Source organism: Pinus tabuliformis, chromosome 9 (assembly GCF_031772625.1).
Source record: "Pinus tabuliformis cultivar Carrire ecotype Pingquan chromosome 9, CPIR1, whole genome shotgun sequence".
In the NCBI taxonomy this organism is placed as follows: domain Eukaryota; kingdom Viridiplantae; phylum Streptophyta; class Pinopsida; order Pinales; family Pinaceae; genus Pinus; species Pinus tabuliformis.
In genome coordinates, this window is record NC_142307.1 from 786762002 (window position 1) to 786777989 (window position 15988).

At 39.1% G+C, this 15988-nt stretch overlaps 1 protein-coding gene across 8 annotated transcripts in view; it reads left to right on the forward strand.

The window, feature by feature from the left end:
- LOC149151091 (putative serine/threonine-protein kinase) overlaps nucleotides 1–14494 on the forward strand; it is a 226933-nt gene extending 212439 nt beyond the window's left edge. For 7 of the 8 annotated variants that reach the window (XM_089437821.1, XM_089437819.1, XM_089437825.1 and 4 more), the window contains exons 7-8: nucleotides 13557–13957; nucleotides 14138–14494. In XM_089437821.1, the coding sequence (XP_089293947.1) occupies nucleotides 13557–13957; nucleotides 14138–14144 (408 nt within the window). In that variant the 3' untranslated portion in view covers nucleotides 14145–14494. Of the gene's footprint in view, nucleotides 1–13556 lie in introns of all 8 variants that reach the window. The other variant, XM_089437822.1, reaches the window with a different exon arrangement.
- Nucleotides 14495–15988: the final 1494 nt, after the last annotated feature.

The following is a 15988-nucleotide window of genomic DNA, read 5'->3' on the forward strand; positions in this document are numbered from 1 at the left end:
ATGGACCTAATTTTTATGCATTTTTTGGACAATTTAGCAGAGACAAAATGATGAGCATCCTATTCTAGAATATCTTTTAGCAGCATATTGTTGTAACTCGTGCTTATCATCTATATTAAATATTGAGTTTGTACTTCTATATGTGTTGTTCTTCATCTTTTTGCAACTCCCAGTTACGCCTTAACGTAGTATTGTAGATGTAATTCTAGATTCCAGATATTGCATCTTTGGAAAAGGACATTGCCGTAAATGGTTTTAAATTTTAATCATCTTTCAAATTTCTACTATTCAATGACCGTCCTCTTAGGCATTTTCATGATGATTTTTCTCTTGAAGTAGGGGTATTTTCTTATGCTTAAGCAAGTTCTGTTTTTTTAGTTACTTTTTAGAAAGAATGTGCTTTCTCATGTTACTTTGCTTATATAACAATCTTAGTGGCAATAATTGAGAATGATTGCCCGGGATATCTTTTAGTCTATTTTTTGTTGGAAAATCAGGAGACTTACGTATAAAGGATGATTTTTCTTAACTTGATAATTACTTGTGATATGTGTTGGTCTTTTATTACTTTATTAGATCTTTGTTCATCAAGCAATTACCAAAACAATGAAGATCACAACAAGACAAATTACACAAGATATAGGCTCCAAGCCAGGGAAAAACCTAGAAAAAATGCTTCTCTTCTTTAGAATATGCTTACAAAGAGATTTCCAAGACCTAAAGACCAAAGGCAACAACCCTACCAAGCACCAAGTCAGCCCCCAAGAAGATCTTCTCTAAGGGAGCTTCCAAACTTCAACCTATTGCAACTTCGTCCTAGAATTTCAGCCCTACAACTGCTCCTCAGAATTCCAGCCCTGCAATTGTAGCTTCACAGAAACCCTAGCTTCGCACGTGTGGAGAGAGAGATAGAGAGATTTAGCCCAAGAAACGTCTATTCTTCCTTATTTTCCATGTCCTTCTAGCTCTTTTTCTCGTTCACTATTGCAGATCGAACTTGTCTTAGATGAGTGACTCAAATGAAGTCAGGCTCCTTGTATTTATAGCCTCCTTGAGGGGTCAAACAACCCTTCTATAGGCCGACTTGATTTAGCTCTTGGGACGACTTGGTCTTGGGATACAAAATGGTTTTTCTTGATAAAATAAATATATTTCTTTATTACAATGAGTCCAAATGGGACTATGAGACATGCCCAATAATATTCTTTATTCTAAAAAGCCCTAGAAAACCCAAAAGCACAAAGAACATGCTTTTGACTCAAACTGGAGTATGAAACCCATATTCCAAAATAAAATATAATTTCTCTTTCTTTCTTTTTCTTTTTTTATAAAGAATATACAATGTCATGATTACAATTAGGCCATTATGAAGACCAAACCTAGTTACAATTTTCAACACTCCCTCTTAACTTGGGAGGTATTCATAATTTTATTTCATGGTACAAGGAATCTCAATCTTGAAGCATTCTCATAAGAAGAGTCGGATTGATAACCCACTTTTTGTCAAGCATCTTTATCATAACCAACACTGTCCTTGAACTAGACAAGCTCATCCTTATTTGAGAGCATTATGCTGGGAGGCTTTTTGTTGTTAGTTTTTGTAGCATCAGACGTGTTCTAGCTACGAAATTTGGTGGAGAGGCTAGAATGCATGTATTCTCCAAAACCTAGAAATCATTTATGGAAATTCCACCTAGAGATGACCTAATTAAAATAATTAATCTTTTTTTAATGGTGCCTAAGTCTAAACTTAAGAACTCTGATTAATTAAGTCATGGTGAGAATCTTCTAGAAGAAGACATGGATCGAGTTCTAGTTAATATTAGCCATCGATTATGTTTTAGTCTTGGTTGTTGTTGTCTCAACGAGAGATTATAAGAAGAAATTCGATGGGGGTTGGAGAACACACTTTGAGCCACCAGCAGTTCGAATTTACTCGCAGATCGAATTCCAGAGTAGCAGCGCTAAGTTGCTGAAGAGAGAGCTAGTGACCTTGAAGCAGTGAGAGAGGGGCAGGGATAGTAAGGTCGGAGGGAGATTTTCCAATTTGGTGAAGTGCATTGCAGAGAGGTAGTGAGTGCCACAGAGAGGCAGCACAAAGCCACACAAAGGCAGCACAGTTCTTCAGAGGGGAATCTGTATTTTGCTGGGAAGTAGTGATTCAATGCCAGAAGCCGGAGTGGGAGCCCGGAGGCCAAGAGAGTCCATCTTCTAGACAACAACTAATCAAAGAGCGAGAGAGACGCAGTTCCGAGTTGTGGGACGTAGTACAGTGTAGGTTGATGTAGGGACTACGCAGAGGTAGCAGAGAACAACTCAACTTAAGCCAAGGTCAGTGTCAGATCGCCAGTGGGAGTGAGATTTTTCTCACTAGAGTTATTGTCAATCATTTCTCTATATGGATTGCTAGATTTGAGCATCCATAGTTTTGTACTCAGATTTACTATTCCATAATAATTAAAACCCTCAGCTCCTGCAATGGTTTTCCCAAGTTGGGTTTTTCCAGGGACTTAGTCCAAAAATCACTGTGTACTTGTGTGTGTGTGCATCTATTCTTCCAATATTATTTTTCTTCCGCAATATTTATTTGTGAAGGCTGCAGTGTATTAGTTTTGATATTTACCATAGAACACAGTAAATAATTTGTTCAGTTTATTTAACAAATAGAAAAAACTTAATCAGTTGTTGCAGTAGGATTCAAGGTTTTCCGAATTTTCACATATGTGAGCTGCTACACTACCTCTAAGGCACACACCTCATCCGAATGTTCACCGGGTATGTCCTTTTAGGACTATTCTTATCTTGGATTGCCAAACCTGAATCCTCAAAGAATATCGGTCCTCATTCGAATGTTCACCGGGTATGTCCTTTTAGGACTATTCTTATCTTGGATTCCCTACCCATCCTCAAAGAATATCGGTCAACAACTTATTTTCCTGGATTCTACAATCCATAAGAAGTCTGAATCTAAGATGTTTATCCAATCCTCCAGACTCCATTATTTCTTTATGGCCTTCACTAAGACTTACGGCTATTAGTCCTGGTCTAGTGCATGGCCCATAAAGACAAGAACTATCTAACATCACTCCCTCTCAATTAGGGAAGAGATGTCCAACAAACTAAGCTTACCTCTTGGGTACTCAAGCTTCTTGTTTGGTAATGCTTTAGTCATTATGTCTGCTACCTGTTCATTTGTAGGTAGATAGTGCAGCTCCATGACCCCATCTCGTACCAAGCTTCTGACATAGTGGTACTTATTATTTATATGCTTTGTCCTAGCATGAAACATTGGGTCTTCCGTCAATCTTATGCAACTTTCATTATCATAATGTATTCATGTAGGGCTAAGCGGTCTTTCAAACAAGTCTGATAATAACTTCCTGAGCCAAACTACTTCTTGATAGGCCTCACTTACAGCAACATATTCAATTGCAGCACTACTCAAAGCAATTGTATCCTGCTGTCTGCTCGTCCATGAGACCATGGAAGACCCGAGGTTGAAACATCCACTTCTTGTGCTTCTTCCGTCTGTCTCACTACCACCCCAATTTGAATTTGTATATCCCATGAGTTGGATTTCATTATCGGTATACTAGAGGTAGTGATGTATAGTTCCATGCAAATATCTTAGGATATGCTTGACTGCAATTCAATGATCATGTTTTGGCTCCATCTGAAACTGGTTGAGGACATTCACTACAAAACAAATGTCTAGTCTCGTATTTACTAGATATATCAAGGACCCAATAAATTGTCTGTAGCAAGATCCATTGGACTAGACTTTGAACTCCTCAACTTCTTTAAATTTGTAATCATAGGAGTCATCATAGGCTTGCTATCCATCATGCCAAACTTCTGAAGTATCTTGATCACATATTTACCTTGACCAAGATATATCTCACTTGGTTTCTACCACACTTCTAGTCCTAAGTAATAATGCATAATCCCAAGATTCTTCATATCGAACTCGACAGCTAATTGCTTCTTGCATTCCTGAATCCAATGCTCTACACATGTGACTAGTAGATCATCCACATACAAGAGTATGATAGTTGGTTCACCCTCGAACACCCTGATATATAGGTTAGGATGTGGAAATTTCTAAACTGAATTTCTACTACTGCAACAACTGATTTATTTCACCTACTTATTATTCACAATAAGTTATTTACGAAATTCCTTCAGTAAATATTAAAATAAATTCTACTGCAATTATCACACAATTACTCAGAGAAAAATATATGCACAAGAACCAATCACATCAACACAGTTATTTTTGGACAATTGTCACCGAAAAAACCCAATGTGGGAAAAGCGATGTAGTAGATGAGGGCTTTATTAATCTTCAACAACAATTTCTTTTACAAGGAATGATTTTACAGAGAAATTGAAAGAAAACACCTGAGACTTTCCCTTTGAGACCTTCTGACACTTTGGAGACCCTGCTCCCACTTCTGCGTCACCCCTGCGTCACTCTGCGTGGCCCAACGTGGCTCTGCGTCAGCCTGCGTAGGCTCTGCGTTGTCTCCCACTGTCCCTGCGTCACCTCCTCCTTTGTCACTGCGTGCTGTTGATGCCTTCCTCTTCCTCCACCCTGCAACTCTCCCTTTGAAATCGATCTCCTCTACTTGAGAATCGATTTTCCTTGAGATACTGAGTATTTGCCGGTGTATCTCCAAATGATCCTCAAGTCTTCTCTTATACTTTTTCTGTTGACGAATTAACGACCGAGATTAAGTCCCTAATCAACGGCTAAGATTAAAACAGACTTGATCATCGTCTCTTAGAAGCTTCTCGCCCTTAACTTTATTAATACCCATTAATATTTTTATTTTCCTAAGTTTAGACTTAGGAACCCATTAAAAATATTAATTATTTTAATAACTCATCCAGGTGGAATTTCTCAAAATGATTTCTGGGTCTTGGAGATCTCATGTGCCTTAGCCTCTCCTCCAAATTCCAAGGCTAGAGCACATCTAGTGCTACCAAAAATCAACACTCCCTTTTAGCGAGGAATGTGCTCTAGCAATGTTTCACTATAGAAACATCACACTGATCTTTTGCATGGGTACCTGTGCTGATGCTTGGCATGCTGCCTCACATCCCCTGCACTGCTGCTTCCTATACTGTTGCCCATGAAACTACCACCACTGCACTTGTACTGCAACTCCCTCTCAACATGTTGCACCATGTTGCCCATAGCACTGCCACTACTAACAGCTGCACTGCAACTCTTGACACTTATCCATTTCTGCTACTGAAATGGATTCTTTACCATCCCCATCTTCTCCCTGAAACAAAAAAACTTTGTTCTTCCTAGAGCTTTGGTGAGAATGTTTGCCACCTGTTCTCCTGTAGGGGTGTATCTCAATTGTACTGCCCCTCGTTGGACACAGTCTATGACAAAGTGACACCTGATATCAATGTGCTTCGACCGATCATGAAACACTGGATTCTTAGAGAGCTTGATGCAACTCTGATTATCACACTTGATCTTGGTTGCTTCCATCCTTCTCCTGAATAGATTCACAAGCAATTTCCTTAGCCATATGGCTTCACACGAAGTTGTGCTAGCTACCATATATTTTGTTTCAGCTGAGCTTAGAGCCACGGATTTATGTTTCCTACTACACCAGGAAGTCATTCCTGATCCAATGTTGAAACAATACCCAATTGTACTTTTCCAATCTACTGAATTTCCAACCCAATCTGCGTCAGTGAACCCACTCAGCCTGATGTCATTTCCTCTAGTGTACAATAGTCCATGCTCGACTATTCCTTGTATATACTTGAGAACATGTTTGGTTGCTGCTCAATTTGCCTTCTTAGGTTCCACCGTGAACTGATTGAGGGTGTTGACAGCGTAACAAATCTCTGACCTGGTATTGACCAGATATAGCAGGGACCCTATAAGCTGTCTGTACGAGGTGGGATCAACGTCTTTATCTTCTGATGCATCAATCTTCTTCCAGTTGGTGATCATTGGAGTAGCCAATAGCCATAGGTCTACATTCCTGCATCCTGAATCTCTTCAAGATTTCTGTAGCATATCTCCCTTGTCCAAGGAAGATCTCACCCTTTTGCTGCCAAACTTCCAACCCCAGGAAATAATGCATCTGTCCCAAATCCTTCATGTCGAATTTTGTGGCTAGGTTCTTCTTCTTTGATGAGCCTGGATGATCCTGATAGGAAGAGATCATCCACATATAACACTAGGATTAGAGGCTCATTCTCTACAACCAGATAGTATAGATTAGGGTTTGCGTCACTCTTGACGAACCCCATCTTTTGCAAGTAGCCATCAATTCGATCGTACCATGCCCTAGGTGCTTGTTTAAGCACATACAAGGCTTTCTTTAATCTGCATACATGAGATTTCTTGTCATGTGTTTCAAAATCTTCTGGTTGTTCAATGTATACTTCATCTTCTATTACCCCATTCAAGAATGTCATCTTGACATCCATCTGATGAATGCCCCACCCCATCTGTGCTACAAGAGATATTACGGTTCTAATTGAAGTATACCTGGCTATTGGTGCGAAGGTTTCTTTGTAGTCTATCCCTTCCTTCAGAGCGTACCCCTTAGCCACAAACCTGGCTTTGTATTTTCCCACACTACCGTCTGCAGCATATTTGACCTTGTAGATCCATCTCAAACCTACGACTAATCTGTCCTGAGGCCTAGGTACCACTTCCCAGACATCATTGATCATTATAGAGCTGTATTCCTCCACCATAGCATCCACCCATACTTGATGCTGAACAATGTTATGAAACCAGCTCACAAAAAGATAGAAAAGATAGATTAATGCCTTAGAATTTATCTTCTTTGAGGGGGCAACCTCCTTTACATTACATAAATGAACAATTCTTGGATGATACAAATGACAAGACCTCCTTTCTATATATAGGAGTCTAAGGGGCCATAATATAATCAGAGCCGACATAATAATAATAATGTAAGGGCACAATAATAACAATAGTGGGCTTCTATAGGGCACAATAATAACAATAGTGGGCATCTATGGGGACTACATGGGTACAACAATATAATAAGGGGGTTGTACTAATAACAATAAGGGGTTACACTAGTAGAATAGGGGCCTAACATGCCCCTCTCCTTCAAAAAGTGTTGTCCTCAACGCTTGAGTAGTTCTTGATGCTTTTGAATAAAATTCTTGTCATTCCATGTGAAATCTTCAATAGGTAAGTTTTTCCACTTGGTGAGATGCTTTGAAATTGATCGATTTCGTAGCTGTCGACTTCTTGGTTCAGTAAATGCTTCCGGTTCCAATATGCTATTTCCTTCCTTGTCAAGTTCTGGCAATATTGTTGGAACTGGGATATTCGGCAACTTTTGAATGAGTTCCCACCCTGCTTCGCCATTCTTCCATTCATACCTTCCTCTTGAAAACTAGAAAGTTCCCCAACCTGAGCTACTAAGGCCTGGTATTTGTCTAGCTGTCTTTGCTCCATTTTACTATTCCTGGATGCACCAATGAAGCCTTCTGCATCCCGTAGAATCTGTCGGAGTTCCTGACTCGTTCTTCCACTGGTAGTAGGCACATCTATCAGCTCTTCCTCTTCCTGAGATTCCTCCTATTCTGAAGCTTTGTCTTCAGGAGAATTTCTGGTATTAGTTTCCACTGTTTGAAGTGGTTTGACCAACGACTCGTTTTTCGGCTGCTCCTCGGAACGCATTTTGTGGGATTTCCTGAAAGCTCTATCCTCCATGAACTTTACATCCTGCCGAACTACTACCTTCCTACTCCCTGGAAGATAGACTCTATATGCCTTAGCATTCTCACTATATCCCACAAGATACCCTTTCTCAGCAGTTTGATTTAATTTCTTTCTCTTCTCTTCGGGTATATGGCAATACGCTAAACTCCCAAATATCCTGAAATGACTGACTTCAGGTGTCTTCCCGGTGAAGACCTTCTCTGGAGTGATTTTGCCCAATGCCTTGTGAGGAGTCCTGTTCTGGACATAAACTACCGTGCTGCATGCTTCTTCCCACAGGAATTTAGGCATATCCTAATCATACAACATTGCCCTAGCTGCTTCCACAATAGTCATGTTTTTCCTTTCTGCTACTCCATTTTGCTACAGATTGTAGGGAGCTGTCCACTCTCTTCTGATGCCTTTCTTAGCGCAAAAATCGGTGAATTCCTTGTCAACATACTCTCCACCATTGTCTAAGCACAACACTTTTATTTTCTTTCTCGTCAGATTCTCCACTAGAGCCTTGAACTCTTTGAATCGACCGAAAACCTCATCCTTGGTTTTCAGAAAGTAGATCCAAGTCTTCCTGGAATGGCCATCGATGAAGGTGACGAAGTATTCGGCGCCACTAAGAGCTTTTGTGGACATCGTTCCGCAGAGTCTGAGTGTATCAATCCTAGCACACTCTTAGCCCTATTGTTACTTCTGGAAAACACTGCTTTGGCATACTTGCCCAGAGCGCACCCTCTGCATACATCATCTCATTCAGTCCTTAGTTCTGGAACTCCCGATACTGTTTTCCTGAGAATTCTCAAAGCCCCATGGTGTAAGTGTCCCATCCTCCTGTGCCATAGTTCATTCAAATCTTTGTCTCCATTACTGCTTATCAGTGTCATTGGTGATTCTAGCTGCAACCTGTACAACCTGTTACTTCTGATTCCACTCCGGGCCTTCTTTTTCCAACTTGGGTGTTTGACATATACTTTCTCCTTAATGAAGAAAATGTCATAGCCATTGTTCTGAAGTTGAGATACAGAAAGTAAGTTCATCCCCAATCTTGGCACATGAAACACATTGGTTGCTCGAAGCCGCTCTCTTGCTTCGGTTTGAAAAACTATAGTACTTCTTCCTACTGGAGTACACTTTGCCTTATATCCCATGGTGATCTGAAAATTCATTCTTTCTTCCTGATAATCTGAAAAAAAACTTGGATTCCTGTCATATGCCAGGAAGCTCCACTGTCTATATACCAAACCTCTAAGGAGGCAGAGCTTGCTAAGCAAGCGACTTCTTCTTCCAATCTGGAAGCTAACATAGAATAATCGTAATTTATGTCCCTTGTGCATTCTTCTGGAAATTTGTGTGAGTCCCCTTGAGTGGATGCCTCTGCATCATGCTCTTGACCCATAATCGATTTTCCTCTCTTGTTGCCGGATCTCTGCTCTGATACCATGTGAAAATTTCTAAATTGAATTTCTACCACTGCAACAACTGATTTATTTCACCTACTTATTATTCACAATAAGTTATTTACGAAATCCCTTCAGTAAATATTAAAATAAATTCTACTGCAGTTGTCACACAATTACCTAGAGAAAAATACATGCACAAGAACCAATCACATCAACACAGTTATTTTTGGAAAATTGCCTCTGGAAAAACCCAATGTGGAAAAACCGGTGTAGCAGATTAGGACTTTATTAATCTTTAGCAGCAATTGCTTTTACAAGGAATGATTTTACAGAGAAACTGAAAGAAACACCTGCGACTTTCCCTTTGAGACCTTCTGACACTTTGGAGACCCTGCTCCCACTTTTGTGTCACCCTTGCGTCACTCTGCGTGGCCCAGCCTGGCTCTGAGTCCCTCTGCGTTAGCCTGCGTAGGCTCTGCGTCTCTCTGTGCGTTGTCTCCCCCTGTCCTTGCGTCACCTCCTCCTCTGTCGCTGCCTGCTGTTGATGCCTTCCTCTTCCTCCACCCTGCAACTCTCCCTTTGAAATCGATCTCCTCTACTTGAGAATCAATTTTTCTTGAGATACTGAGTATCTGCCAGTGTATCTCCAAATGATCTTCAAGTCTTCTCTTATACTTTTCTTGTTGACGAATCAACGACCGAGATTAAGTCCTTAATCAACGGCTAAGATTAAAACAGACTTGATCCTTGTCTCTTAGAAACTTCTCACCCTTATCTTTATTAATATCCATTAATATTTTTATTTTCCTAAGTTTAGACTTAAGAACCCATTACAAATATTAATTATTTTAATAACTCCTCATCCGGGTGGAATTTCTCAAAACGATTTCTGAGTCTTGGAGATCTCATGTGCCTTAGCCTCTCTTCCAAATTCCAATGCTAGAGCACATCCAATGCTACCAAAAATCAACATAGGATTTGCAGTACTCTTGGTAAAACGAAGTCTCAATAGGTATGCATCCATTCTTGCATACCAAGCTCTAGGTGCTTGCTTTAAGCCATATAGAGCTTTCTTCAACCTTCAAACATAAATCTCCCTCTGATTTATTTCAAATCTCTGAGCTCACTCAATGTAAACCTCGTCATCAATGGTCCCATTGAAGAAAGTTGTCTTGACATCCATTTGATGGATATTCCATCCCATAGTAGCAGCCAACGAAACAAGTGATCTTATTGTTGTATATCTAGTTGTGGGAGCAAAGGTTTCCTCGTAATCAATCCCTTCTTTCTGTGAGAAGCCTCTTGCTACAAACCTTGCTTTGTATTTATCAATGCTCCCATCTGCAACGTGCTTTATCTTGTAAATCCATTTTGAAGTGACTATAGACTTGTCACTTGGCCTAGGGACAATCTCCCAGACATCATTCTTCATTATGGACTAGTATTCTTCCTACATTGCATTCGTCCACTCTTGATGTTTAGCTGCATCTTCATAAGGGGAAGGTTCTGCTTCAATAAGTTGTTATATATGTAGCATACCCAAATACCTATTTGGTCTTTTACTTTCCCTGAAGGGCCCTAATGTCGTATGTCCTTCTACTTCTTGTAGAGTAGTTCTCAGCCAAGCAGGCCTCTTTCGATTTTCTGGAATAATCACTTGTTGTATCGGCTCTCTCAGACCTTCAACATCTTGAGTAGATATCTTCAAAGATAGGTATCTCTTCTTCATCAGTGTCAACTGGAACATCTTTTGATTTTTTGTAAGCTATGCATTCATCAAAGATGACGTGCCTGCTTACTTCAATTCGACGATCCTCCTTAACATAGATTTTATACGCCTTTGATGAAGCACTATACCCACAAAGATGCCCTTTAGACTGGTAGGATCCAACTTCTTTCTCTTGTCCTTAGGTATATGAATATACACAGGACACCCAAATATTCGAAGGTGATCCACACTTGGCTTCTTTCCCATAAATGCTTCTTTCGGAGTCATGTTGTTGAGGATTTTGTGAGGACTTCGGTTTTGCAAGTAAACAACTGTCATACATGCTTCTCCCCATAGGAATTGAGGGAGATCTTGATCATGAAGCATGGCCCTGACACATTCTTCAATAGTTCTATTCTTCCTTTTAGCCATGCCATTTTGTTCAGGATTATAGGGAATGATAAGCTCCCTCTTGATCCCAGCTTCCTTGCAGAAAGTTATCAACTCTTTGGAGGTGTATTCTCCACCATTGTCTGACCTTAGAGTCTTGATCTTTCTCTCGATTAGATTCTCCACTTCATTTTTGAACTCCTAAAACTTTTCAAATACCTCATCCTTATTCTTGAGGAGGTATAACCAAGTTTTCCTTGAGAAATCATCAATGAAGGTTACATAATATTGATGCCCACCAAGAGACTTAACTGCCATAGGTCCACATACATCTGAATGTATGAGATCTAAAACTTCCTTAGATTTGGTATCACTTCTTGCAAATGGCTTCTTTACGTTCTTGCCTAGAGCACATCCCTTACAGGTCCCTTCATGTTCTTCCTTCAATTTGGGGATGCCATTGACCATTTGACTTAGAGATGGCAAAATCTTATAATGAAGGTGTCCATACCTTCTATGCCATAGTTCAGAAGGACTCATCCAAGTGGACTAGGGCATGAGATAGAGGTGTAAAAATTCTATATAATGTCCCCTCACGAATCCCAATCACCCTAGCATCATCAATACTAGAGCCCTTACCCCAAACCAAAACCTTGCCATCAACAAAAGCAACTCTATCACCCTTATCCTCTAGACAAGAAATAGAAAGTAAGTTTTTCTTCAAACCTGGAACATATAAAATATTGTTGAGGTGAATGCTTCCACCAGACTCAAGCTCCAATGAAGTAGATTCAATCCCTTTCACTAAATGGATCTTTTTGTCGCCAAGTTCGATTGAATGAGAGGAATTCCCTTTAGATGGAGTTTGAAGTTGACTACATTCTCTCGTCATGTCTGGAGGCACCACTGTTAATAACCCATACATTCTCATCCTTGAAAGTGTCAGATAAAGCGGAGAACAAACTTCCATCTACTACTTCCTTTGCGAGCTTGGAGATGATCTTCAATAGATAATCCTTGATAGATGTAGCGAGATTTCCAAGAAACTTGAAACCCTTCCTTATAACCCTTGCCATAGTGCCAACTAAGATGTGATCTTCAGTCTCCTTGCACCTTAGCTCTGATACCATGTTGGAAAATCAGGAGACTTACGTATTATAGATGATTTTCCTTAACTTGATAATTACTTGTGATATGTGTTGGCCTTTTATTACTTTATTAGATCTTTGTTCATCAAGCAATTACCAAAACAATGAAGATCACAACAAGACAAAGTACACAAGATATAGGATCCAAGCTAGGGAAAAACCCATCCAAGGGTGAAAAAATGCTTCTCTTCTTTAGAATTTGCTTACAAAGAGACTTCCAAGACCCAAAGACCAAAGCCAACAACCCTACCAAGCACCAAGTCAACCCCCAACAAGATTTTCTCCAAGGAAACTTCCAAACTTTGACCTACTGCAACTTCTCCCAGAATTTCAGCCCTACAACTGCTCCTTAGAATTTCGGCATCCTACAACTACAGCGTCACAGAAACCCTAGCTTCGCACATGTGGAGAGAGAGAGAGAGAGAGAGATTTAGCCCAAGAAACTTCGATTCTTCCTTCTTTTCTTCATCCTTATAGTTCTTCTTCTCCTTTGCTATTGCAGATCAAACTTGTCTTAAATGAGTGACTTGAATGAAGTTGAGCTCCTTGTATTTATAGCCTCCTTGAGGGGTTGAACAACCCTCCTTTAGGGCGACTTGATCTTGCTCTTGGGCCGACTTGGTCTTGGGATACAAAATGGTTTTTTCTTGATAAAATAAATATCCTTCTCTATTACAATGATTCCAAATGGGACTATGACACATGACCAATAATATTCTTTATCCTAGAAAGACCTAGAAAACCTAAAAGCACAAAGAACATGCTTTTGACTCAAACTTGAGTATGAAACCCATACTCCAAAATAAAATATAATTTCTCTTTCTTTATAAGTAATATACAAAGTCATGATTACAATTAGGCCATTATGAAGACTTAAACTAATTACAATTTTCAACACTTTTTTGGGTTCAACATATTTCATTTTTCATTTGTTTGGATCCTCTCATTTATAGGATTGATGCCTCTTACTATAGTTGTTGCAATCGACTTGATAATAATATTAACTTATAATTATTTGCTTTGTGTGATGATATTTCAGACATGGCAACTGAGGGAAGAGAACAGACTACTAGATATAGTCGATAGGATTGATGCCTCTTACAATAGTTGTTGCAATTGACTTGATAATAATATTAACTTGTAATTATTTGCTTTGTGTGACGATGTTTCAGACATGGCAACTGAGGGAAGAGAACAGGCTACTAGAAATCGTCGATCCAAGGTTAGAGGAGTATCCGAAAGAAGAAGTATTGCGTTTCATCAAGGTTGCACTTTTGTGCACACAAGCTGCATCAAATTTCAGGCCCTCTATGTCTCAAGTAGTGGCAATGCTGTCAAAAGAGATAAATATTAATGAGAACTTACTGTCACGACCTGGCTTCATCTCAGACTTCAAAAACTTGAAAGTAGCAGCTGGCACAAGTAGATCTTCAGCTGGGTCACATTTTCATGCTTTTCATAGCCCCCAAGTGGCAGCATCGCACAAGGGAGTCTCATCATCTTCTGCCACGACGTGCAACTCAACAAGCAATGTTAGCAGCTCATGTGCCACTATCACTCAGTTAGAACCAAGGTGAATGCCAATAATAGATCCTAGCACATGACATTTTGCAGGTGTAGGTGGATACACTTATAAATAAATTTGATGTGTTGTCCTATGTTTCTTTATTTATGGGGGGCAAGTTTGGGGCTGTTACAAAATATTCAATATGCTTTTGTTGAATTTGTGTTGGTTAATATTTGTCCTTTGCAGGGAATAGTGAATCCGTGATTTACTTTTGTATGAAAGGATATCTAGGAAATGAAGGGGCCTTACTTTTGTATGAAAGGATAGCTAGGAAATGAAGGACCTTAATAAAGCTATCTGCAAGTAGAGAAAAAATCAAAGGATATCCTTATCCACTAGCTCCTTATCCGACAAAACTGGATTAGCTTGTATATTAATCATATTGGTCAAATTTGGAATTGGAGGTTCCATGATCAACAACTCTGGAACCTGGAGTTTCCTTTGAAAGTAGGTAATAGGTAGTCATGCATATTAATATGGCTTTGCAATGTAAGATTGAGTGGCGTGGAAATGTTTTAATTAAAAGAAAGGTTATTCTCCCAACCTGGCAATCAACATTGTTTTACAATGCGTAAATATCCGGTGCAACCTGAATCTTCGATCCATCCACAATTAAAGAGACACTAAACCAAAAGGAATTCAGGACTTTTCGGCATATGTAACAAGTATATTCTGAAATAGAGTGGCACGACTTTCTAAAATACTAAAATTGTTCAGGGTTTATGATGATGACTGGCTTTTCAAAAGCGTTCTCATACATGTTTCATCCACAATTAAAGACACTAAACCAAAAGGAATTCAGGACACTTCGGCATATGTAACAAGTGTATTCTGAAATTGAATGACACGACTTTCTAAAATACTGAAATTGTTCAGTGTTTATGATGATGACTGGCTTTTCAAAAACATTCTCATACATGTTTCATCCACAATTAAAGACACTAAACCAAAAGGAATTCAGGAATTTTTCAGCATATGTAACAAATATATTCTTGAATTGAGTAGCATGACTTCCTAAAACACTAAAATTGTTCTGGGTTTATGATGATTTGGCTTTTCAAAAACATTCCCGTAAATGTAACGTTTTGGATTTGTGTAAACACTGGTGTTGTTAGGATATTCCGACACATAGGAAATAGTCAAGTATAACTTGGTCTAGTGTAGAGTTAGGTAAAGTGTGTTTCTTTACTACGTACTTTGGTAACTTACAATCTGACGGTCACGATATGTAGTGATCCGACGGTTCATTCTCTCCTCGGTATTACAGAGACTTGATCCGTGGCTTAACACCAGATTGGTCCATGATCTCTATTTAAAGAGCATGGAGGGTCATTTGTAGGGTAACCGTTCATGAGAGAATCTTATGTAAATTTTCATTCTTTTATTAATAAATTCCCTAAAGTGGTCACGTTGGCTCAAGCCGTGCACTGTGTCCCTCTTTGAGGGTTTTAACCACGTCAACAACACTGGTGTATTGATCTGTGATTTGTTTGTGAGCGGTGTCCTTTGGTGTTCTGTTTGAGGAACTTACCCTATAAATTCTTACAGGTGTACATTTGATAAAGGGCTATAAAGAGACCAATTTTTGTTTTAATAGTAAAACAAACTTAGTAGGATTGTTATAGCGCATAACGCCGCAATCTTCAAACTGCGGTAGCCTTTTTCCAGCTGTTAGTTTCATGGTTATGCAAACATTATGTTTTGTTAAACAAATGTATAACCATGGGGTTTCTACATTTTGCTTTGCCACTGCAAGGAGTTATTCAAAGAAATAACATTAGCACACCCTGTGATTGCAACGTTTTCTTAGCACAATACTAATGGAATTCTCAAGAACAAATATGATTTTCGTTTTTAGTGGTATTTAATTATAAAAATAACAAGTGCATAATTATATCAATTTCATTTTCATAACTAAGATGACTAATAAGGATATAAATATTTTTCAAGTTAATTGCTTAAAACAAAATGATCAAACATGCTTGCATTTGTTATGATTCGAAGCTAAAGATTGATGCAAATTGAGCTAGGTATTTT